At 40.8% G+C, this 26,947-nt stretch overlaps 1 protein-coding gene across 2 annotated transcripts in view; it reads left to right on the top strand.

The window, feature by feature from the left end:
* Positions 1–26,947, top strand: part of Cpne8 (copine 8) — a 174,294-nt gene that overhangs the window by 17,962 nt on the left and 129,385 nt on the right. Inside the window, exons 2-3 of one of the 2 annotated variants that reach the window (XM_051160226.1) lie at positions 12,113–12,153; positions 12,834–12,880. In XM_051160226.1, the coding sequence (XP_051016183.1) occupies positions 12,113–12,153; positions 12,834–12,880 (88 nt within the window). Of the gene's footprint in view, positions 1–12,112; positions 12,154–12,833; positions 12,881–26,947 lie in introns of those variants that run through there. The other variant, XM_051160227.1, reaches the window with a different exon arrangement.

The following is a 26,947-nucleotide window of genomic DNA, read 5'->3' as shown; positions in this document are numbered from 1 at the left end:
CATTTCCCCCACAACCAGTTGCCTGCAATTCTGCTTTAATTGCTTGTAGCCCTGGGGGACTTAGGAGAGGCTAGAGGCTGTAGGTGGGGGAAGTTTGGGAGTGAGGGGGCAAGGAGGTCTCCCTCTAGGAAGACTTGAGAAAGCCATCATCTTTACTGGGTATAGAGCTTTCATTTGTTAGGGATCGGGGTCACTCAAGAGATTCACCATGACCATAAATAAATTAATAAGAAGAAGCTTATTATTTAGTCACTGACATTCAGTGTGGGGCCTGGACTGCACCTGAGAACACTCTCAAGATGCAGTATCTCGCCATATCAGGCCAGGCTTATAAAGGCAAAAACCTGTGAAATTACATGTATTATGCCTACGTATAGGCAGGGTTTTATTTTAACATAGATGTTTTGCAGTTGTCCTAGTCATCTTTTGAGCAGAGTAAGCAAGTTTCATTAAAAAAAAAATCAGAAATAGCATTTAATCTTATGACCTACTATCTTAAAAGATCAGCAATTTTGTAAAGATTAGTTAATTTAAGAATAGTCTTCGATGTCTAGGGGATAAAAAAGAAAGTGTGCTTCTAGGGTATGGCCTGTACAAAGTCAAGGGATTACATGTTAGAGGCATTTTTATTTTTATTTTATTTATTTATTTATTTATTTTTGCTTTTTGGTCTCTCAAACATACTAAGTTTATATTTAAATGGAGTGTTAGCCATCATATCCCCCCACTGAGTTGTATCCTAAATGAAATCTCTGACTCTGTGGTACGTACCGGTTTATATTTCTAAAGACATGTAGTAACCTTCTGGTAGAGGGAAACTAGTTTCCTTTGGAACTAAGAGTGCAACCTTTTGTTGAGGATAAGGGGTGCTTTGTTCACTTTTGTAACTGCTTCTCATCTGAAATTAAGACGTCACTGTCAGGGACCAGGAGGACTGGAATGCTGGTCAGAAGCCAGGATAGAATTCTCATGATGGGGCCCATTGGTCAAAAGCATCTTGTTTGTTGACCCTCTGACGAGACAGGAATCAATCACAATGGCTGGATGGGCTCACATTGGCTCTACAAACTACTCCACAGATGATTCCTCCAGTCCTAGTGGAAATCTGCTGTGACAGAAAAAGACTAGGGACTTAGAGGAAAATCTTACATTTGGAGCTTCCCCTTTAGGGATAGACGGAGGCAGGGAAGCTTAGGCCTTCCCAGGCTTAGATCAATCACTTGTCAGAACTTAAAGATGGCTTTAAGGTCACCCATGCTCCTGTCTGTAATTGAAACTAATTACTCTGTAAATGAAACTAATTGCTCTGTAAATGAAACCAATAAGCTCATTGGCTTCCCAGGCAAACATTGGTGAAATCAAACCTTGGTTTGTCCTCGGGACATAAGAAGAAAGGGTAGATGTTGATTATATCTGTCCCTGGAGAAGGAATGTTAACCATACACACTCAATAAATCACATGGCCATGCTTTGGAGAATGTTGCTCCAGGGTGAGAGATGCCTTAAGTCAGGGGAACAGATGTCTACTGAAGTCTCTGCACAGATACTTAGTAAAATCATGCCACTAGATCGTAGCCACCCAGGGGTGATGTTTGGAAATGGCAGAACATGGGGCAGACTACATGGCTGTTTGGAGTCCTGCTCGCTAAAGAATGTCTGTCTCCTTGGCAGTGAGTTATAGTCAAAATGCTGCCTAGCCCTCATGTACCTCAACATGAGAGCAGCATATAAGTGCCAGATTCTGAGTTTTTGAAAATAATGAACAGTAGAAACCTAGAAAAATTAATCTTTGCATATTCATGATAATTCTATTATATTTGTTGAATTATTTTGTTAATTTATAAAGCTTTACTAGTTTATTCTCTTGCTTGCTTTCTATCTGAAAAATTTAATTTTCTGCAGAACAATTTGATTTGTTTCTATTTCTAGTACTCATTTTTATTTTGTATCTTTTTGCCTATAGAATTTTTAAAGTTATGCTTAATAAAGACTTTGTTTATAGCTCATTTTGTTTTGTTTTCATTGACACAGTCTGTCAATATAACCTACATGTACATCACATTTAAAAATAAAAAATAAAAATCAGTTATTAAAATATACCCCAAATGTAACTTATATTTTTGTGACTCTGGCTACTTTATTGGACATCTCTGAATTTTGTAATTTCATCTGGAGAATGAGTCTTGCTGATAATTGCTACTTGTTAGGATCACGTTGGAGGTTAAAGAAATGGCTTATCTAAGTGCAGAGCACAGCCTGGTGCCAGGCTTGGTGCATGGAGTAGGAGTGGAATTTGTGCTATGAGTTCTTGTTTTGTGCTGGCCACATAGGAGGGAGTGGGCAGTGTTGAGAACAGCGGCAGGCAGGGAGAGAAATTTCCAGAAAAAGAAATTGCCATGGGAAAACATGAACACAGAGAATGAGGAAGGGTGATTTGGAGCTACCTCAGTGGTTCTCAACCTTCCTAATGCCGTGACCCCTCAATGCATACAGTTCCTCATGTTGCAGTGGCTCACCAACCATAAAATTATTTCATTGCTATTTTACAGTGGAAATTTTGCTACTGTTATGAATCGTAACATAAATATCTCATATACAGGATATCTGATATGGCACCCATGTGAAAGGGACATTGAACTCCCAAAGGGGTCATGCCCCACAGGCTGAGAACCACTTACATAGATGCACAGAGATGTAAAGACAGAACGTGGTGGGTGATGGATGCGTTGGGACCAACACTGGACTTCTGTAGGTAATGGGTTCCTCCTGGAGGCATCTTGGTGACTGTATTTGTGTGATGGAAGGCAGAAAATCCGAGGAAGAGACACAGTGTTGGGAACGTAGGTGAGACTTGGCCAAGGGGACGGGTGCTTCAAGGCTAGTAGAGGATGCACAATGTTGCCACGTTAGCTATAAGAGATTCTCACAAATGTGCCGCATTCCGGGAATGGAAGTTATTTTTCTGGCAGTTTTGGAACCCGAGTCTCTAATCAGTCCATTTGGGCTGATGTCCTGTGGTGAGTGATGCCATTTTCCTCCTGCAGCTCCTCTTTGGGTTTTCTAGTGACTCAGCAAACTTAACTTGTGGTCAAACTAAGCTTCAAGACCATAGTTTACACAACTGTCTGTGCAGGGGTCACATGGCTTTTTGAGCTCCCTGCTCGTGGCCACACTCCCTGTTCGTTCCTCTTAGGATACACAAGATAACATTTCTGCCCCACCCCAAAACCCAGGATAATCTCTGCAATTCAGTGAATGGCTTAGTGGCATCTTAAGGATTACCCCTCTCCTCTCAGATAATTTTGGCCACATTTGCGGGTTCCAGGAATCACAGCCTGGCATTTCTAGGATAGCTCTTACAGTTGTCTTCTACCGTGCTGGGAATACAGGGTCTGTATACTTGCAGAAGGGTAGTGAACCCCAGGTTGATTATCATAACCCTGCGATTCAGGGTTTTAAGGAGACACATTTACAGGTGGTTTCTTGTCCACTTGACACAAACTGAGAAGAGGGAACCTCGGATTGGCCTGAGGGCAACCATATCTGTGGGACATTTTCTAGGGTAATGATTGATGTTAGAAAGGCCCAGCCCACAGTGGGTGGTGCAGCACCTGGATAGGTGGTCTAGAGTTGTGTAAAAAGCAGACTGAGCAAGTCGCGAGGAGCAAACCGTTAAGCAGCACTCTTCCATGGCTTCTTTCTTCCCTTCCTTCCCCCTGCTCCCTGCCTTTACTCCCCTCAGCGGTGGCCTGTAAGGAGACGTAAACTCTGCTTCCCTGGTTGCTTTCGGTCATGGCTTTAGCCAAGCAGTAGAAACCAAACTAGGACACGTAGTCTCTTTTCAATCTTGAATTTTTTCCCCCTACCATGAGCTTAAAAACATGGTTATGTTTCCCTCCTGTGCCTGGAATCAGACTTGCGTCCTCCACCATTTCTCCTGAGAGGTTGCTTTGCCTCTGAGTTAACCCTTTGCTTCCTCACGCCTGTAGATGTTCCTGTTATCTCAAGTCTACCAAGGCATGTGACGTGTCAGACACTAGGTTTCTTTGTCATTTCCAAGAGCATCATTTGTAGTAGAGTGCTTCAGAAGAAATATTAAGATATTTTCAACATTTTCACTCTTAGTTATCTTCCTGGATATCTCTGGGTATCTGATGCAAATCTCTCATGCAGACTTGAAACCGTACATCACTGTTTTGTTTGTTTGTTTGTTTTGTTTTCAACTCAAGGATAGTAATAAAGAAAGAGTTGGAATAACCCAGTTCAGCATCAATTAAAAAGATCAGGTCATTTCTGTGTGTCCCAGAATTTCTGTGTGATTGCTGAGTGGGGCATGGTGTCTGTGGTGGTGAGGTTGTCCCATGTAAGAGCTTGCTCCTCCTGTGCGGGAAGCCAGGCAGTCTTGGTGAGGGTTGCCCAGTGGGCCTGCTTTTCAGAATTCCTTTTTGCCTTAGACTCGAGCTGACTTTGATTTTTCTGTAATTTCAGCCACAAAATATTTATCCTTTTGCTATATCAGTCATAGTTTGGAGAAAAATACATTTTCCATAAATACACACTTAAAATTCCAAGAAATTATGTTTTTCAACCAACAAAAGAATTAATAAGTGAATCAAATATTACAGCCTGGTCGTTTCCAAAGACTAAGTTTTTTTTTTTTTTTTTTTTTTTTTTTTACTTGCTCTTATATAAACATTTAAAAAATGAAAAAAACATGTTTAATATTTAAGAAAGTGTATGTTTTCTCAGTCTACAAGTTCCTGCCCTAGTCTGCGAGATACTGTCACGGCAAACACGAAGGCCCAGGCCTGGCTCTGTGAATCCCTGTGACCTCAGTTGCCTCCTGCCCCTGCTGTGAGGCCTGTGGCAGAGCATCCCCACAGCAAACACGAGAGAGAGAGAGAGAGCCACCGTTGGTGCCTCAGTTAAACAATAAAGCACTTGTGTGGTTCAACACTTGTTGGCGGCCCTGCTTTCTGCAAGTTCGTGTGAGTTCCCGGAGCTGTCTGAGCAGTATTTGGTAGCAGTCTGGCAGGCTGCCAGTGCTCCACAACCCATGCTGAATGACAGGCAAATGCAAGACTCAACAATGTCCGATTATTAATTAAAATACTACCTCTCCTTCGGTAGAAACAGGACAAGTTTTGGGTGAAGCCTTATGAAACAGAGATGCTATCATATGTGGAATGTTTATGCTGTAAAACATTAAACAGCTCTTTCTTTACCATTGTCGTTCCTGCTCTAGATTTTTAATCATGTCTCTCTCTCTCTTTTTTAAAAGATTTATTTATTCTCTGTGTCTGAGTACTTACCTGCATGCATATATACATATGTGTGTGTTTGTGCACACCATGTACATGCCGGGGGCCACAGATTCCCCTGGTACTGGAGTTACAGACAGTTGTGAGCTGCCATGTGGGTTCTGGGAATTGAACCTGGGTCCTCTAGAGGACCAGCCAGTGAGTGCTCTTGACCACAAAGCCATTTCTCTAGCCCCGTTCTTACCCACTCCTACTGAAGGCTAACAGAGCTGTTCCATTCATGCAGCAGTGGAAACTCTTATTGTTGGAGTAAGCTCTTCCAGACCCACTTAGCAATAGTGCATCTGGCAATCCACCCCATGTGTTCAATGTGAGGATGTGTTTTCTAAAGCAAACATATCATGTGCTTTATTAAATTAGCACTTCTAGAACTTACAATGATCCAGACTGCTATGAATTTTTAACAAATTAACATTGAAATTCATATGAATGAATATTCAGTAGATTCTTTTTTTCATATGGCATCTATGATAGGATATATAGATCATGGTATTTGAGGTTTTTGGGTTTTTTGGTTTTTCTTTGTTTTTGTACAAAAATAATCTTTATTATGTAGCATCAGTTATTAGGAAAGAAAAAATGAACAATAAAAAGGTTCTTTTAGCTTTTTATTACTGTGTGCATGATGTGTGTTTGAGTGTGGCTGTGCATGTGGAGTTTCTTCTGTCCTTCAAGCCTTAGGAGGGTTCTTGGCTTAGAACACAGGCAGGCAGGCTTGCAACTCAGCCACTTCTGCCTGCTATGCCATCTCACCGGTTTTACAGAAAGGCTCATTATGAGATATGTTTGTGTGTACTGCTTTACTTAAGTCTATATACCTATCACTTGTTTGTTTGTTTGTTTGTTTGCTTGCTTGCTTATTTGTTTTCTGGTACATTTCTTAAAATACCTGGACTTGGAGATGAGAATTAATTGGAATTTTAACTTTTAACAGCCGGATTAGCGCGACTGTTTTGTTACTCTGTGTTACACTGATACTTCACATGACACTGGACATGGCCAGCTAGTTGTTCTACAGATTTGTCTTCCCAACAGCACTCAAGACTCACGAAGTCTAGATGATGTCTGTCGTATTCGTTGCATAATTGCTAGTGCACAAGTAGACGCTGATGCTCTGTATTCGCTTGAAAAATGCTTGGAGAACTGTGCTGAAGTTTAAAGAAAATTGCTATTTTTTATTTAGCAACAAATGACCTCAGCTGTCGTTTCAAGAGGCAGGGTCTCGTGGCAGTGGACAGTGAAAAATGCAGGAGGCACAGAAACTGCTGTTGATACTTCTTGTCAGCATATCGAGGCTAATAACTCTGGAAGCTGTGTCACCATCACAAAGTGGTTCTGAGCGTCACTTCGGAGCAGGCAGGGTGACAGTCTGAGACAGGGATTGCTGACCTCTGGGAGGATAGCTTCTGCCTGTGCTTCAGGGGTCTACTAGTCAGGAGGACTGGATAGGTAAGGGGCCCCACAGTGAGCTCTGTGCTATGTTTGGGCTGTGTTGGGGACTTCCTGATCATCTACTGTCCTGATTTAGATGTGGAAAACACCCCTTCTCTGTGAACCCACTTCTTCCTCATACAAGCTGTAACATATTGGCCAACTCTGGGGTCAGCTGTGCTATTTAGTTGTCCTGTCCTGTTCCAAATTTATGGACCAGCATTTAAACTGACCTTAAAGAGAGATTGTTAGAGTAATTCTCATGTGCAATTTACACTAGGTATTTCTTCAGGCTCAAACACACACACATAAGTGTACCTAAATAATTGTAAAATAGCAATGTTCTTCAGGTAACATAAATCCATGCATGACAATCACTTGACAAGACAATGGAAATTTTTGCAGTAATGGGGTTGAAACCCAGAGCCTTACACATGCTAGCAAAGTGCTCTACCCCTGAGCTATATCACAGGCCTTCAGGCAATGTTTCTACAGTACACTAGTTTTCTAGATTGTTCTTCGAGGATTTGCTCTCTTCCTTGTTTTGGCTGTAAATAAATTTACAGAATACAGACAAGACATTCAGCAGTTTTAGCCTAATGCTGCTGTTCAACATCATAAAAATATTGGTATGAGTTTTTGTTATTCTAGTTCAAGCTAATGACAACCCATGAAAGAGAGCAGCCTTCCCATCTCAAACCTGGCAGTGTGTGTGTGTGTGTGTGTGTATGTGTGTGCATGTGTGCATATGTATGTATGTGTGTACATATGTGTATGTGTTCACATGTGTATGTGTCTGTGCAAACACATGTCTGTGCATGTAAGTATGTGCACATGGTGTATGTGTGAGCCTGTGTTCATCTGTGTGTAATATGTATACATGCATGTATGTGTTTGTGTATATAAGTGTATGCATGTGTGTGCATATAGGTGTGTGCATGTGTGTATGGGTGTGTCTGTATGTGCATGTGTGCATGCACGTGTGTATTTGTGTGTGTGTGTGAAGACTAGGAAACAAAGGTGCTTCTGTGTGACAAATGCAGTCTTCTTTGGCCTCTTGCTCTGCTTCTCTCATTCTGTAAGCAAAGCCTTTCAAATTACCATGCTGATGGGAACTTATTTTGTTTTATACTGCTTGGCTCAAGTTGCACATTCCTAACACTTCTGAGAAAATAAGTTGTTTGTTCTGAAATTCTCCAGACAGTGTTCTGTTATATAAAGAACAGGGGACTGGGGTCAGGAGAGTTGGCATCATGAGGCCATTTCTTTCTGGAATTGTGTGTCTTGTTTATTCACATATTTTTTCTGGGCTTCACCTTATTTATAGAATGACTTTTTAAAAATTATTTCTTTTATTTCTTGAGATTATAATATAATTAAATCCTTTCCACCATTCTTTTTCCTTCCTCCAAACCCTCCCTTATATTCCTCCATAATCTCTTTCAAATCCATGGTCCCTTTCTTCATTAATTGTTGTAACACATACACTCACACACATATATGTACACATATATATTGTGTATACAATATATAGGTCACACACGTGCACACACACATACATACACACACACACATACACACACACACACACATACTCCTACATATGACCTGCTCAGTATGTCTACTGTTACCTATTATGTTATGTTTTCAGGGTTTATCACTGGGTATTGAATAGCTAATTGGTGTGATTTTCCCTGGTGGAGAAGACTATTTTCCTCTCTTAGAATTCCTTAGTTATCTGCAGTTCTTTGTGTAGGGTTGATGCCTACTGGGCTTTCCCCTTCCAACTTGACACGTCTATCGTTGTATTGTTGTTGCCCTTGTTCAGCTCATGCTTTGGCAGTGATGTCAGTGAGACTTTAAAAGCACAGCCTATGACATCACACAGTTTCACAGGCGCCTCCCCGATGCTCTGACTCTTACAACCCTCCAGTTTCTCCTCTTCAATGTTCCTGAGCCTTAGGGGCTCCACTGAGACGAGCTAGGCTCCACAGCTCTGCTTAGGATTGGTTGTGCTTCTTTGTAGTGCTCGCAGTTTGTTGCAAGGAAGCGTTTTTGAACAGGAATGAGGACTATACTTCTCTGTGGATTTAAGGCCAAGTATTTAGATGCAGTTAGGGATTGTACTGGTTCAGTAAACCGGTGGTTGCAGGCTCTTCAAGACTCATGACTTCACTAGCTTTAGGTAATTGGTTAGGTTCCCTGTACCAGACATGGTTTTCCTCTTGTTAAACAGGTCTGAAGTCTAATTAGAGAGCAATTGGTTACACCAGAATATGGGTGCCACTACTGTACCTCTAAGTTATCCTGCTTTTCTGGTCATCGTATGGTTTATATGCATCATAGCCAGATAGGTCTGCCGCTTGCTTCCCTTGCTTGGAGGTTGGCATGGTGCCTCCTGGTAGCACTAGCTCTTCATGGAAGAGGCATTCAGGTCAGTTCCAGCTCAGTGGGCTCTGGCTCTTGTTTCTGGAGTGCATGGCATCTTCATTAATAGGAGGGACTTAACTTTCTACCTGCGGTGAGTGTAGACCTAAGGCAGTAACAGTAGTCAGTAATGTTTAGGAATCTCTTCAACAATCCTCACCAACAACTCAAAATAGGGTTTCTTATGACTGTTGTTGGATTGTTTGCTACGTTGTCTTTGGTTGGTTCTAGGTGGAAACCTTATCAATTCAGATGATAAATTTAATTTAAACTATATATGTCTATTTGTACACAGACTTCTGTACATTACAGATTCTCCTTTTAGGTAGATAATTAATGATTCCCTATGATTTTTTTTTTCAGACAACCTTTTTGTTTGCTGCATTGTCCCTCTCCCTCTTTCTGTATTTAGCTCTACCCGCCCTCCCTACATAGAAGAAAGTCCCATTTCCATTTCCCCGGGCAAATCCGTTGTACCCCGCTATTGCCACTTCACTGCCCACCCCCCCAACCCCGTTGCCCACCATGCCAAAGCTCCTGATTGGCTTCCCTGGTTTCTGCAGTCACTTGGGGGTATGCACTCACATTTGAAGATTCGGAGTCTCCTAGTAGCCTTCAACTTAGAAGAACATGCAACTTTGTCTTTCTGAGTCTGGGTTACCTCACTCGATTTAATCTTTCCTGGACATATTAAGACACGTGGACTTTCTTTTTAATAAAATATAGGTAAAACAAAACCTTTTGACCCAATCTCAAGTAGGATGAAGGTGGGACTGCAGTTTGACAATTGTTGATCATTTGCTCCCTAGACATAATTTGAAACGTTTGACTTTTCTAAACTTTCTAAGTGTGTGAACACAGTAGCCTCCCAGGAACTCACAGTCGGATGTTCTCTGCTGCGTTCTATTCATTTGACCTCAGCGGAGAACAACTTATATTTAGGCAGAATTGGAAAATTAAATCTCAATGATCAAGATTACACTGAAGAAGTTCTGGGATTTTTATCTGTCTTGCTGACAACAAACAAGCAAAACGTTATATTTTTAAGTAAAGATTGTAGCTAGTCTTATGTAAACAAGGCACTAGAATTGCCTTAAAGTCTAAAATATGTATTTATCATACTTGGAGTCTCCACCGCAGAGAGGCGTGCTCTCTTGTTTTCATGAACTTTGAAAGAAAGAGCTTAGTTCACATTGTTTTAGGCTCTTAATGGGCAGAAGTTGGAGCCAGTGGATGAACTGGAGACTTATTACTAAGTGGAAAACTACCTTTGCTGATGCAGTGTCAAACTATCTGAGTTACTATCTGCCAACCACTGCTGGAGTCTGAGAGTCTGCGGAAGAGACAGAAAGGACTGTCTCCATTTGATTTCTGTGTAGCACAGACCTTTTAAAATCCGACTTCATTCCAAATATACACATGTCTGCTGTTCGTCCCCAGGGATAGTTCAAGGCATGGCCTCACATTGCCACCTGTGCTGAGCAGCTCAGTCAACTGTTTTTATTTCTTAGTGATGGTGACGGTGGAAGTGGTATCTTTTGAGAACTAAAATAAGAGGGACTGTCAGACTGGTGCAGACTGAAGGGTTGCTCAGATGCCGGTGACAGTACAGACAGTATCCAAGAGCAGCAGCCTGGGGAGGGTTGAAGCAGCATGGTCACAGAGTTTTCATCTGAAGCACCATATAAAGAAATGTTAGCTGTTGCAAACAGCTAACACACAGAAGAGTGGAAGCTGGGTCTGAAGTGAACATTTGAGCAGCTGCCAGATTATCACCTTTGAAGAAAAGGATACAGGTTAAAATGATCACTTTGTGAAGAGTTTAAGTTATAACTACCTTATTAGTCATAGAATACTCAACTCGGCGCTTGTATTTTGAGGTGTGTGTGTGTTGTGTTGTGTGTAGGTGCACATGCCTGTATGTGATTCTGTATGTAAGCCAGAGGTCAGCACTAATATCTTCCTATATATATATATATATATATATATATTTTTTTTTTTTTTTCCTTTCTTTTTGAGACAGGGCCTTTCAAAGGACCAGGGCCTCACTGATTTAGCAAAACTACCTAGTGCTGGCTGTTAAGCTTCAGGGGCCCACCTATCTCTGCCTCCCTGGGGCTGACTATATAGGCACAAGCCACATTATCTGGCTTTTGACATGCCTGATGGGTCCCTGACGCAGGTCTCCAGTTTTGTGTAGTAAGCGCTTATGGCCCCAGCCATCTCCCCAGCTCCTGAACTTTAATTTTCTGATGATAATCCAGTATTATTTTTGAGAATAATATATCAGATTGTTTTACTGCTGTTGAAGATAACAGGATTTCCATGCCCATTTTCGGAGTTCACATTTTTCTGTTATAGATGTGAAAATACACACATACACACAAATCAGTAGTTAGTTATATTAGCTTAGTCTAGTTGTTTGGTATTTTCACCTAATAAAAAGATTCCTTAAACAATAGCAATGTGTTCATCAGAAATTCCCAGACTAAAAGGGTGTTTGCAACAACCTTTCAAGGATGACAAAACAAGTGTAAACAGAAGGGGCTTCCTAGTGCATGGGGTATATGTGCCCATGTGGTCACAAGCTCCGAATCCCTGAGTTTATCTTAGTAACTGACTCACATCTCAGTTTGAGAAATGGCCACACATCCGCAGGGTCTCTCGGTGATGAGATAAAAGAAAAGCTGAAGCAGTCACATCTGCACAGACATCCCAGATCCACAGTGTGATTGGTCAACTGTAATGCAAGACAAATAAATGAACACACCACTTCCGGTCCACTGATAACCAGTGTGAATCAAAGAAGCAAGACTTCAGACTGTTCACACTTAGCTCCACGTATATGCTTGCATATTTACATTTTGTGCAGTTATAGAAATCTTAAGTGTTTGGTTTTGTAATTAACTAGAATTCTCTGTTTTATTTAACAGAAATCTTCTTGATAGAGACACATTTTCTAAGTCTGATCCAAGTAAGTGAGATATTCTGTTTATTTTTCTTAATCTTGCAAAACTTGTGTGAAACTTACTATTTCTACTTAAATGTTTGTTTTTTTAAAATGAGACAAAGCATTGACATTTGTAATTAAAAAAAAATCCTTGTGCCTCATTTGATAAATGGTAATGATTCTTTTTAACCCATAATCATTAAGTAAAGTTCCTAATCTTCATATTTTAGACTTTATCACTAAATAGAATACCTTACCCGTTTACAACCAGAGGGAATGGGTTACTGGTTACTGATATATCTGTAGAGTGTGTTTGCCTCAGGTTGTCACTTCTGAGGTTGCTCTGAGCAATTTTAAGTATATTAAAATGTTTTACACACCTGTTAAAGCCCTGATACTTGAAATTATTGAAGTATGTTTTAAAAATATATCTACACCTATTGTGTAATCTAAAGGCATTATCCACCAATGGTAAAATTCTCCATGTGCTAAAATGTATTCCTGTAAAATAGTGAAGGTTGGCATAGCTTGTTTTCTGATTCACTGAAATAATTTTAACCATTCTAATTATTTCCCTGGGAGGGGAAGCCCTGGATGTAAGCACTCTTTTCGTGTAGTAGCCTTCAGACAGTTGAAATAGAAATCATGCATGCTCATGTTCATACTAGACATTTACATATGTGTGTTTTCTTCGTCTTTTGTAGTCTGTGTCTTATATACACAAGCAGTTGGAAACAAAGAATGGAGAGAGGTAAGAGAACCATGGTTTTGAACTCACTGTGCAGAGGTGCTTCCTGGGTTGACTAGAGAAGTTTACCTGTTTTCAGTTGAATTTCTTATTGTTTGGTTTTACTGAATTTTCACTCATGAGCTTCTCATGAAGTGTTCCAGACCTCAGATTCGCCCAGTTGACTTGATTTCTTTTGTTCATTATGTTTATGGAGTTAATCTCAATTTTAGAAGCCAATGGTTGATTTTCATAATAATGTTCGACCACAGGATCTTAAGTAGAGCATCTATTGTCAAATATCACCTGCTTTTGCTTTTTTTTTTTTTTTTTCCAGTCAGCAAGTTACTTAATGTTTGGAAATAAAATAAGAACTCAATTTCAATTTCCTCACGTGCATTGTTCAATGAAGAAAAGCAAAGCAGATGATATATTTTCAATCATTGTATTTTCTAGAGCATCTGTGCATTTAAAGGAGATGATGAGCACTTGAGGGTGGGGCCTTTCACTTTCCTGGTCTTTGCTGCTTTTCTCAGAAAGGCTACAGATCATTTTAACGGGGTCGCGGTATGTGGCTAGACTTCCCTTGCGCAGCTTTCCTACTTGCTGCCACGGAATGCATTCATTCATTGCCTCATAGATTGTCTCAATGGGGAGGGAGACACTTAAGAAAAGACCAATGTACTTTATGCTCAACTGGGGTAAAAACAACTCAAATACTGCAACTGTTGGTAATGATGGAGTGTCAGTGCGATGCTGAGTGGTGGCTTCTAATATGTAGGTTTTAGTGAGCTTTTCGTTACTATAACAAATACGCAACAAAATTTATTTATAAAGAAAAACAGGGTTTGGGAGGGGGGTTGTAGTTTTAGAAGTTCAGCTCACGCTTGGCTAGCTCCCTTGTTTTGTTTAAGGAGTCAAAATCAAACCTTTAATGCACGGGATTTGGGGTAATATCAAACTTGTATCATTCAGCACCTATCTCCCTAGCTCTCCCAAATATCTTGGCTGTCCCACAATGTGCACTTACTCTACCCATAGGAGGCATAAAACTTTAATTATTCCAGTGTTGCCTGAAAGACCCCATGACGCAGGCGGATTGTAAAGATGAGAGTTACACACAATCCCAGGAATTGTGGTGTAACAGACATGGAGAGAATACAGGTTGCAGGAAGGAACTAGATCAAAGCAAGAGTGAAAGTCGGCAGGGAAGAACTCTTACTATCCATGTGTGGCTTCTGAGGCACACTGTCACCAGATGTGGACTTCAAGGGCTGGTGCAGCCCCACGCTCTGTGGTCTCCATGACCAGCCCCCCTGTGCTGACCCTGCCTGTTGCCCACAGTATTCCCAAGGAGCTCTGTATTTCTGCCTTCCAGCATCTCTGTGGAAACTTCAGTTCCCTGCTTTCACCTGTCAGGGATTCCTGCTAGGATTCGGAGCCAGTTAGCGAGATATTCCCTTGGAGTCTGCATGGGGACATTCATGACTCCCTTTTAAGTCTTATATTCTTCCTACATATAAAAACCAGGACCATATAGTGGACACGAAGTTTACTGACAGCTTAAACTACCTGGCCCCGCTCAAACTGAACAATGAGCTCCTCGTGGATGGCTAAACTTAGGGGAAAAAAATGGTCCTGTGTGAGTAGACCACCCAAGAACCCTCTCTTCTGACAGAAATATTCAAACCAAATTTGCAGTTCTGCCTTCTGGAGCTGTGATTGATGGGAGCCGAGGTGCTCACAGCATGTCCATCCTCTCCCGTGTGCAGGGCATTTGGTTCCTTCCTGTCTCTGCTAATCTCACTTAGCTGAACTGTGTACACGCCCCTTCATCTGGCTGCACTGCAGAATTTGTCAGCCTTGCTGCTTTCTTTTCTTTGCTCCTGATTCTTTCCTTCAATTTGACTAAGAGCAGCCAGGGATGCTCATGCCAAGAGAACTGAGTGCTTTGTTGCCTTGAAATTTTCTTTGTCAGACAAACAAGTCCATTATCTTCAAGTTCAAAGCACCGAGATGTCTGGTAACGTGAACAGAAAGCCTCAAATTGGTTGGCATGGCTTAGGGAGCAAGGCCTCCGGCCCACTTCCCAGTGGAGTTCTGGTTTCCGTTTGAGACCCACCATCAGACTGTTACTGTCCATGTTCCTCGCTGCATTCAACTCTGCACTGACCATTGTAGCTCTGCTTACAGAAGAATTTCAGGCTTTTTCTAGCCTGTTCCATCAGACTCTTCTGACTGTCTCTTGTGAGTGCTATCTGCTTGCCCAGGATGTTAACATACAACAAACAGCAGCAAAGATGGCTCAACTTCCTGGTGCCCCTGTTCTGCACCAGCCAATATCCTGTTGTTGTGGCAAATACACGCTTGAGTTAATCATCATAGCAATACAAAAGTTTAGCTTGATAGTTGCAGGAATTCAAGTCCATGACTTCCTAGGCAGAAATGTGTAGTAATTCAGGAATAAAAAGAAGGTTAGGAGAGGGCTACAGTCTTACCATTACCTTCTGATGGCTTTATAGTGATTTGAATGGGAAAGGCTGCCATAGATTCATTCATATGTATTTTTCATCTTTCCCTCAAAACTGATCCTATCTAAATGTCAAGTCATTGTCATCTTACCATGCCTGCTTTATATTTTCTATAAATATGGCTAATGACAAGTTTTTTTTATTTTAATTGCCCCAATTTCTTTTCTGGATCATCATTATCTAATTAGTCAGCCAGAGGTGTGTACTCTCTTTCACAACTTACTTCTTCACCATCTTTTTTATTCACAGCCCTGTGTGTGTGTGTGTGTGTGTGTAGGCATGTGCGCCTGTGCATGAGGAGGCCACAAGAAGACACTGGGTATATTTCTTTATTGATCTGACTGGGCCAGAAGCTTGCTATTTTGCCTAACTTGCTGGCTAGTGAGACCCTGGGACCGACCTCTTTCCTCCATAGGTCTGGGGTTACACATATGTGACCACACTTTGCTATTTTTCTGTGTTTTCTGGGGCCTTGTACTAGGTTTCTCTTGCTTACATTGCAAGGTTTTTTGTTTGTTTGTTTGTTTGTTTGTTTGTTTTTTAAACCCAGTGCACCATCTCCCTAGCCTCAGAGGTTGTCTTTTGTTTTCCTTGTTGCAATGTTCTCAAGTCTGGACACCCCCCCCTCTCTATCTCTCTTCTTTTTTCTTTTATTGGGCTATACATTTGGTCTTCCTAAAAATCCACACAATCCCGTCACATGTTCTGAGTTCCCGTTTTCCTCATGCAATAGAAAACTCTTGACAGACAGTAGGTGCCAGGCTGCATGCGCCTGAAGCATACTGTACTTCAACAACCAGTATAGTAACCGTGCTATGTACAGAACAAGACACTTAGCCAGTGCAAATCCGTAATGATGACACAGCCAGAAAATCCATTAGATGAGGGGAATTTGAGGAACGATAGTGTAAAATGCCCAGAACAGCACAAAAGTGTCTTGTTGGATGTTAACAAACCAAACTCAAAGTTCCCTTAGTTAAAAACAGTCTCATGATTTTCTGTTGCCCTATCAGTGAAGTGAAACTTTTTATATAATTTGCAAACTTTTTTTTTTTTTCCTTTTTTAACCATAACAATGGATAACAGCCATTTTAAGCTGTTCTCATTCACTGGCTAATTTAGTTTGTACAGCAAACCTTAGAGGTGTGGGCTTTTATAATCATTGTACTAGGAAGCAGAAACAGAGCCCGAATGGAGAAACAACCCGATCAGTTACACTTGATTATAAATCCAGAGTGGCACTTTGAACCATGGTTGTCTGGAACTGTTGCTATTAGACTACTCCTGTATGTGCAATTCTTGTCCAAGTCTAGCTATTACATTTCCATTTTATAAAGATAAAGAAATTTCATGTTGTTGGGGGGAGGTTGTAATTATATTTTGAAACGTGATACTTAAAAAAACAAAACCAACCAACCAACCAAACAAACAAAAAAACAGACAACAAAATCTAAAACTATATAGGAAGCCAGCTGAGGCTTACTATTTGGGAAAGGTGGCATATTATTAAGATAAAATGCTGATATATAATAGAATATTCTGCTGTTCTCGTGTTTGTTTTTGAGGGAACAGAAAATGGTGTTTATAGTAAACCACACGTTGCTGTTATTTTAATGGTAAGGCCTAATAAATATTTATTATTAGGCTACGCTATTATGGAGATATTTTCTAACCCACAATCAATCAACAAAATACACAGATTCTTGTTGTATTTTAGCACAGCCTTGCTCCACCTGGGGCAAGGCTGATACTAATCCTCTAAACTACCCTCCATATCTCCCAGCCCCCATCCCATGCCATCTGATTCTAATAATTTCTATTTGGGCGGCCTCCCATCTATAATTCATGAATACTTGCTAATGTTTTTCCATCTCCTCCATCCACGCCCATCCAGCCATGGGCTCTCTCCACCTAACCCATCAAGGAAGACGGACCCATTTCCTCGTCCGGACCTGTCCTTCCTCTTCCCAAGATTCTCAGAGCCCTGGAACCTTGGCTCCGCCCCTTCCTTCTGCCTCACCCAGGTGAAGGCCTTTGATTCAGCCAATCAGGGAGGCAAGGTTCAGGGCAAGCAGAGATCTTGCAAGCCTGTAATTAGCATCAAAACACATAGCTTCAGACCAACTTCCAACACACACCCAAAAGGCTAAGATACTGAGAACCAGGACTTAGAGCTATCCCAAACGGGTAGAAGCCATGGGTGAAAGATTGAGAAGCACGGGTGTCTTAGCTTGTTTGTTTTTCTACAAAAAGAGCACCAAAAGTTAATGCTGTGAGGTTTAGTACTGCCATTGTGGGGCCCATGTCTTGTGAGGCCTTACCATGAAAGTCAATGGTGAAGAGCAGAAGGGTCGGAGAGAAATGTGTCTCGACGGGGCTGGGATGCACTCGTGACAGCATCCTTACCTCAGTAAGCCATTTCCTCCGTCAGGAGCCTGCTCCTCTGGAAGTGCCAATACTTTGTTAGGAGAGCAGCATACAATATTACCTCTTTAAAGCTTTAAAGCCCGGCTGGATGGTGATAATGTGTCCAACATGTGAACTCCGCTCAACTATAGCTAGCAAGAAGGCACATTCAAGGTAGTTTCAAAAGAGCTGACAGTACTAATTTAATGCTTGAAAGAGTGACGTGGAAGAATGGGAGAAGTGCAGATGCAGGAGGCAAGCATGGCGTGGCACTTAGTGATGGGTATAATGGAATGAGCTAATGGCGAGGTGAAATTATATATGCGTAAATGCAGGCTTATTGGGAGCAGCAGGGGCGGAGGAGGAGAGGGAGAGAGGGAAAGAGGAGCATATTCAAAGAGAGAGGGGGGGATGGGAGAGGAGGAGGGAGGGAGGGAGAGAGAGAGAGAGAGAGAGAGAGAGAGAGAGAGAGAGAGAGAGAGAGAGAGAGAGAGAGAGAGAGAGAGAGAAGGGAGAGAGGCAGAACCAAAATGCCTGGATTATGTACTGAAGAGGCTGGGAGAGGGGGAGCCCCACCCCTGGGCTAGAGCATCAGGGTCCACCAGCTATGCCCTGCAGCAGGTAAGGACCTAACACTTAGCAACTAAAGACCTTGAACAACAAAAGAAACCCTATTTGATAGTTAGTCCCCATAACAGTTCTTAAGAAAGACTGGGTTCCTTAGCTTCAGAGGAAGATAACTATGCCGCTTCATTTCCCAGGGTAGCTCAGGGCTGGAAGACAGGTGCCCGGTTTCTTGCTGACTATGCATGTGTGACTTGAGGAATGATGATTTCAGCTCCTACAGTTGTCCCAGTAATGGAATAATAGTTGCTAGTCGCAATATCTGTCATACAAGTACTGCATAGTTAAGGACACACTGGAAAGACAACTTTTATAAAAACAAAAGCAACAACAGCAACAACAACAAAACCTACCAAGTAGCAGATGAGATATCTTTGTACATTATAAAATCCTGTTCTTGGTGCTTGCCTAGCAACTAATAGGAAATGGTCTACAGGGTTTACTTGACCTCAAATCCAACTTAAAAGTGTGGTGTTTACACGGCTGCCAAAAGCTAATACAGTCTGAGGCCACACTGATGTACGTGCAATGCTTACATGAAGAAAAATGATGCGTTTATACTGAACTGCATAAAACTGCCATTCTTATAAAGGGGAAAGAATGATTGTGGTTAGGCAATTTCAGGTGATTCGGCCTAACGCTGTTGCTCTTTATTCCTCTGGGGACAAATTTGAGATGTTCCTTTTTGATTTCTATGCTTTAGTTGGCAGAAGCAGTATGTGGTTGAGGAGGGCTTCTGTCTTGAAGTAACAGCTAGTTCCTGGGCCACGTGAATAAAGGAGAGTTTGTTCTGAAAACTGTGGTATCTGAGTAGTTATAACAGCTGTCCTCAGATTCTTAAAATATTTTCTCTTAGAAATGGGAATGAGGCAGTAGAAGGAAGGCCTTTGCAACGTTAGTTCGTCACAAGAACTTGGGTTTCTGGGGACATCTGTGGCAGAAGTCATCCAGTGAGGGCTGTACTGATTCGCCAGGGAGAACTTGCTCATTGCTAATATTCCTGTAAGTTTGCGCTTTCTCTTGGTCAGGGAGTTCAAATCAAATCTTTTAATAATTGTCTCTATTCTTCCAAATTCATATTAAGTGTCAAACACTCTTTTATCTCGATGAGGCGTATTTATCCAGCTATTTCAGATCAGACCTAGAATAGATAGGTGCTTTCTTAATAATGCCACAAATACTTGATCATTTATGAATCTCACTGACATTTAGTGATGACTAACCGTGTAGCTGGAATGGTTGGTATAATTAGTATAATTAGTATAGTTAGTTTTCTCGGCAACTTTGGCTTGTCTGTATAACTCAGTTTACGGACTTGGATATCAACCTCACTCCACTAGTATGGCTGTTGTACTTTTATCTAAATCAAAGGTGGTTTATCAAAAGCATTAGCTTATTATGGCTTCATGTTCTGAGATGCATAACATTTAGATAACAGGAAAATACAGGCTTGCATAAGAAGCAATGTAGTTCAGATAAATATAAGATCATCTTAAGATAGCTATAGTTGAAACCCCCAATTTAAATTATATCAATCTACTATAATTACCTTTTCTTTAATATATTTTATCTAATGATCATGAAGTATGGAAAACTCTTGACATAATGGATCTCTTAATTCTTACAGAGCTATAAATGATACAAAGTGTCTTAAGTTATGGAAATGAAAAATAGTGTAATGGACACAGTGAAGGGATTTCCCAAATTGTTGCATGCCAAGAGATTTGGAAAATGCTGTTAACTTCTGTGAGCTAGAGTTGAGCTCCTCTGAATGAATCCATCTCTGTGTTACTCTTAAGCATTTAAATTGAGTAGTTGAGTGTGGATTCCCCAAGTTTCAATGTGAGGAGAGAAAGCCGCTGCAGTTGTTTATAAATTTCAAATATTTTGCTTAAAATGATTAACATCGTTGGCAGTGTCTCTGGTGGGCTTCCTTTCACCCACACTTAGAAGTTCAACATTTACTCATCTCCACACTGAATGATGAATCTGTAATGAATGCCCTTACACCTACTCAGAGAGCTCTGAAAGAGTCTTCAAAGCTCAGCTCGCTTAACTTCACAAGTAGGATTTGTGCCATAACACATATGCCCTTCTTTATCTTGTAAGGAGAATTTCCAACAGGAACCATTGAAATATAGTAACATTGTTATGGTTCTTGTTACATTTCACTTCATACAATAAATGTCAGGCTTTATTTTACTTTATTGGTACTTCTGTTAGTCAGGGTTCTCTAGAGAAACAACAACAACAACAACACACACACACACTCCAAAGAGTGAAACAGTAGCTGTCACACATCTGAAAGGTTGGACATCTGCTAATCATTGTTCCTTGAGGCTGAGTATCACAGGAGATAGAGTAAAACAGCAATGGCTACTTACACCAGAGGCCCAGAACCCAATAGTTCCTTAGCCTGTGCCAGACTGCAGAAGAGAAATACCTAAATAGAGGGTGCATCCCCTCAAACCCAGAAAAACAGAAGAAGTCAAGATCAAAACTCTACTAGGAATTAGCCCCATCCTGAACACTGCAAATACCTCTGCTGAAAGAAGAAAGGAGACTTCAACAACAAAAACACATACTAACTCCTGATGCACAAATACAATGCAGAAAGGAAAACAACATGGGGGGAAAAAAACCAAAATAATATATCTCCTCCCAAACCTACAAATCCCATAACAATGGCCCTAACAATGTGTAGAAAAGAACTCAAGAGAATGATTACAACTGTGGTCAAACAATGCAAAGACAACAAAAGCAAAGATGAATGGTGTAAGGAAATCAAGCCACGTTATAAAAATTTTAAAAATTAAGCAACAATCTAAAGTGAAATGATGTCAGAAATGAAAAACATCAACAAGACAAGTAAAAACTTTAATAGAAAGCCTTGGCAACAGAATGAATGGACCATGCCAAAAATAGGGATTAAAGACAGAGTAGAGAAATTATATCACCCAGTATATGTCCATGAAAAGTTAAAACACACACACACACTCCAGAGAGAGAGAGAGACAAACAGAGACAAAGATGGAGAGACAGATGAAGGAGAGAGAGAGAGAGAGAGAGAGAGAGAGAGAGAGAGAGAGAGAGAGAGCGCTTCTTGGGCATCATAAAAACAAACAAGCAAAATTCCTTTATCATCAGTAAAAACGTAAAAACACCCAGAAAGTGAGATGTCCATCCAGGTATAATAGGTCTACAGAATAGACAAATCGACAAGACCAGAAAAAAACTATCAATAACATATTAGTTAAAACATTAAAAACAGAATAAATAAATTTATAAAAAAAAGTATTAAAAACTTCAAGGGATTTAAAGTTTACCTCCTGTATTGTCCTTGGCTGGTGCCTTAGTTTGAGCGGGACCAGATCTAGCCAATGGTCAGAATATTCTCCACAGTTGAGTGGAGAGTGTGATACGACTTTCTCATGTACTCTGGTGCCTCACATTTGACCATGTCCCCTGGAGGGGGAGACCTGGTGGCACTCAGAGGAAGGACAGCAGGTAGCCAAGAAGAGACTTGATACCCTATGAGAATATATAGGGGGACGTAATCCCTCTCAGGAACAGTCATAGGGGAGGGGAATAATGGGAAAATGGGGGGGGGGGAGGAATGGGAGGATACAAGGGATGGGATAAACATTGAGATGTAACAAGAATAAATTAATTAAAAAAAAATACAAAAAAAAAGTTTAAAGGGTAAAAAAAAAAAAAAAAAAAAAAACTTCAAGGGAGAAGGGTCAAGCCACTTGTGAAGGCAGCCCTACTAGGTAACACCTGGCACAGACACCTTTAAAACCAGAAGGGCCCGGAAAGATGTGCTCCAACTTCTGAAAGAATTTGTAATTGTATACGCCACACTTTCTATCTTTCTCTCCTGCTATCTTGGGTACTGATGGAGGTATGTTAAGCTGTGTGCTGGCTTTCTGTCGACATAGAAAGCATATCAGAAGGGAAGTGTGTGTGCTTTTTATCCTATGGCTTCTGAGGTGTCATCCTGTAGCCATATAGCCCCGTTTCCTTGGGTCAGGTGGGACATGGGACAGGAATGTGTGACACAGGCATCCTGTTCACCTCCTGGTGGCAGGAAGGGATCCCAATACTCCTTTCAGGGACATGTTCCCAAAAACTTGATGTCCTTCTACGAGGTCCCCAACAGTGCCACAGGCTGAACACCTTGTCTTCAACATAGGAAGCTTGAGGCATGCTTTTTTTCTCCTTCTATGTCTTGATACAAGCAGCCTTTTCACCCTGTTCGCAACAGTACAGTCTTCTGAATTTGTGATTACTCATGTCACTGGCTTGTTAGCACCTCTTTCAGTTTGGATAATTCCCTCCAGTGTTCCTTTAGGACGGGCCATATGGAGGGCTGTGATCTTGGCTTTTGTTTTCTGTTCTACATCTCTAAAAAATACCTCTGCTAGTATTCTTGGTTGGCAGTTAGTATTTACTTTATTATTTTCATGCATCTCTCTCATGATGTGAAAGCTTCCTAATGAGAAGTCGGCCGACCAGAGTTGGGGCATGCTTACCTGTTCTTTCTTTACCGCCTTGAGGAGCCTTCTCTTTAAATTTTGACTGGTTGATTATACTATATTTTGGGGTAGACTAGGTTGGCTTAACTGTCATGACCTTTGACCTTCTGTAACCTGGATGTTTGCATCCCTCTCTTGGTTTGGAAAGAGTTCTGTTCACATGTTTTTGAAAAATCTTCCTTCTTTTCCCCATTCTCCTGTCCCTCTGGAATCCCCAACTACCAGAATATATAATTTGTGATGCTGTCACCGTGTTCCCATACTTTTGATAATTCCTCCTCCTCTTTTCACTTTCTCTTTTCATGTACTTTCAAATAGCCTATTTTTGAATTCACTAATTCTCTCTGCTTAGTCTGTGCAATCGCAATCAATATGTTTTTATTACATTTTATTTTCACTCTATTTTTCAGCTCACTAATTTTGGAGATTTTTTTTTTCTTTTAGTTTCTTCCCTCTCCCTAAGTTCCTTTGTTGGTAGATTGAATCATTTCCTGGTTATGCCTTGAACCATGTTGGGTTTCCTTAAAATAGCTGATCAAATTCTTCTAGCCTTTGCCCATTGATTTCTTTTACCTTATTTTAACTATTAGGGTGGCATCATGATTCCCCCCCCCCCCCAAATTCCTGACTCTTGTAGTGGGGTATATTTTCTGCACATTGAAGAATTAGAAATTTATTCCAGGCACTGTAGTCTGGCACTCTCTGTCTCTGTTTTTCTAGAAATGCAAGCATTTTGATTTCTGCTTATTTTTTTCAGTGATTCTTCAAATTGAACCTCAAGTTCAGCTTTGTGGCAAGTCTGTGTAATGGCGATTAATTATGACACTAACCCTAGTATTGATAGCTAGAAATAAAACATGTGAAAAGCAACCCTATGAATTATGATGATGATGATGATGACTATGATTTACTTTAAAAAGTATTTTGGATAAACGTTTAAAATAATGAAAGCTGAAAACTGATGGGTTTAGTCTTTTCTGTATTTAATGTACAAAAGTTTAAGAGATATAATGAAAATTGATTTTTTTTTAGTGGCTAATACTTTAGATACATTCCTAAAAATAAAAGGGCTTAAAAATCTAGGACAGTTCCATATGTCTTGATTTTTATCAAGTTTATTACAAGGAATTCATGGCATCTCTTTTTGCATCTCTGCAGTCACATCTCACTGATCAGTAATAATGTAAGTTCTGAATAAAGGTTCAAATTTCTGCTTATCATTTCAGAAGTAAATGAACTTCAGATTTTTTTTATTTGTTTTTAAAAAATGCTTGAAGTAATGAGCCAGATGACCCAACTTTATCTGGTTCCCTCAAAGAAAGAGGGCCATCCACTCTCTGATGAGGTCAGAGGTTAACTTTCAAGAGCAAGAATAGAAGGATGTAGGGCTTGAGTGTGTGTATACATGGGTGTATGCACGTGTGTGCATGTGTGTGTGCATGCATGTGTGTGTGCATGTGTGTGTGCTTGTGTGTGCGTGTCTGTGTGCGTGCAGGTGTGTGTGCATGTGTGTGTGCATGCATGTGTGTGTGTGCGTGTGCGTGTCTGTGTGCGTGCAGGTGTGTGTATGTGTGTGTGCTTGTGTGTGTGCTTGTGTGTGCATGTGCGTGCAGGTGTGTGTGCATGCATGTGTGTGCATGTGTGTGTGTGCATGCATGTGTGTGTGTATGTGTGTGTGCATGCATGTGTGTGCATGTGTGTGTGTGCATGCATGTGTGTGTGTATGTGTGTGTGCATGTGTGTGTGCTGTGTGTGTGCTTGTGTGTGCGTGTGCGTGCAGGCGTGTGTGCGTGCAGGTGTGTGTGCATGTGTGTGTGTGTGTGAATTCAACACCTTCTCTTCATCTATGCTGCCTAAAGGTTTATGGTCTTAAATGGAATTTTCTCATCAAATGCATTTGATTAGTCTGTCCTCATAGTCTCTCTGCCCTACAGAGTTCAGGATTTCTCTTGCTGCAGAGGACAGATTATTTTAAACAGGCCATATTTTTTTTTAATTTAAAATCTCATAAAATTACAACATTTCACTACTGTCTTTCCTCCCTTCAAATCTTCTCATATACCCCTTCTTACTCTTCTTCAAATTCTTTTCTCATCAATTGTCCTTACGTGGGTATATGACAAGTACCCTCAAATATAATCTGAGTCAAATGTAATTTAGATGTCATTTTTCCATTGATAAATATAAGCAGATATATACATCCTTTTGATAATACAGAATAGCTGATGTTCAGAATAGGAATTTTTTTCCTCAAAGAGTCCTTCATCTTCCTATTCACACAAACTCATTTTCTCTCTATGAAAACCAAAACAAACACACCCAAATATCAAAAACAACACACCCCCCTCGAAAATGCACACACACACACACACACACACACACACACACACACGAAGTCTGTTTGTGTTGGCCAACAACTTAATTCTGAGCATGGGGCCTTCCCTCCTGATACCCAGTGACACTACATTAGAGAGAACAGATTTCCCACTCCCAGCAGGTATGGGTTTCAAATAGCTTCTTAGTAAAGGATGGAGCTTTATCTCTACTTCACCTTCTGGTTCTTTTGTCTTGTTTGAACCTGTGAAATGTAAAAGGAACTTTATTCTCCTGGCTCAATTATTGTCTCAGAGGCTTACTGCCTCCTTCTGCTAACCTAGACGTAGTCCTGGAAGCTTCTAGCCTCCATACACTACTCTAACCTAGGCCTAGAACATTTTCAGCCTCTGAGACTTATTGTTTAATAAGCTCACCCTTTCTTGTTCTTACTGCGCTCTGGGCTGGCTGGTTCAACTCAGCTGCTCTGGCTCTAACTCCTCTCCCACCTGACTAAGCCTGTCTGGCTTCTCTCCCAGCTCCTGAATTGCTCTGCTTGGCCTCAAACTAACTCCATCAATCTATGCTAATCTTCTGGTTCCTCATATCAGGCTCATTTGGTCTTCACATGTATTCTCTCTCTGCAATCCTTCTCTATCACTGTCCCAGTAAAACTGCCTCCTCTCTCTGTCTCTGTCTCTGTCTCTGTCTCTGTCTCTGTCTCTGTCTCTGTCTCTGTCTCTCTCTCTCTCTCTCTGCATTGCCCCTTAAGTACCTCCCTTTTCCTCTCTATTTTCATAAGATTTGGGTGTATCCTATTCTGTCAACAAATTCTCTGATTTGTCATGTTTTTCTGCTACTCAATTAGACATCACTTTCAAACATTGGTGCTTCCTTCTATAAACTAACTTTGCCTTCATTGTTTGGAATTAAAGGTGTTTACCAGCACACCTGAACCTCAACTTTTTTTTTTAACCTGTAATTTGTGCTATACCAGGCTGGCCTTGAACTCAGGTCTGCTTGCCTCTGTATCATGGATTAAAGGTATGCTTGTATTCCAGCTGGATTACACAAACCTAGAAGGTCTTTGGATGCTATCTCTTGTCAGAGAAGCCATATTCTGAATTAAAATTCCTCTACAGGGCAGACCTTCTGCATGCTGCCACTTCTCTGTGAGTTTTTAATGTATATCCATCTGGTTGTGATCCACCATGCCTCTATCTCACTGGAGACAAGACAGTATTATCAACAAATGGTGTTAGAAAAACCAGATATCTAAAAATTGGAATGAACCCAGATTTTTTAAAACCTCTAGCTCTGTACAAAAACAGCTGCAGATGGATGAATGGCATCTGTGTAAGCCTTGAAATCCCAAAAATTTTGGGGAAAGTAATTAGACCCTTCAAGACACGGTTACAGGAAAGGACTTTCCGAATATTACCAATAATCAAAAATTGGAACATCACGAAACCCTACAGCTTCTATACACTGAAAGAAACTCTTATCTAGTGAGGACATCACCCTTAGGAAGGGAGAGAAATCTTTTCCACCTATTCAGCCAACAGAGGGTTAACATGTAGAAAAGGCAATGAGCCAAACACACTGAACATTAAGAAAACAAAGCAGAGGCTAGAGAGATGGCTCAGTGGTTAAGAATGCTTGAATGCTCTTCCAGAGGT

This window comes from Acomys russatus, chromosome 17, assembly GCF_903995435.1.
Source record: "Acomys russatus chromosome 17, mAcoRus1.1, whole genome shotgun sequence".
NCBI lineage: Eukaryota > Metazoa > Chordata > Mammalia > Rodentia > Muridae > Acomys > Acomys russatus.
The sequence above is the reverse complement of the archived record's forward strand: the minus strand, read 5'-3'. Positions and strand labels throughout refer to the sequence as shown.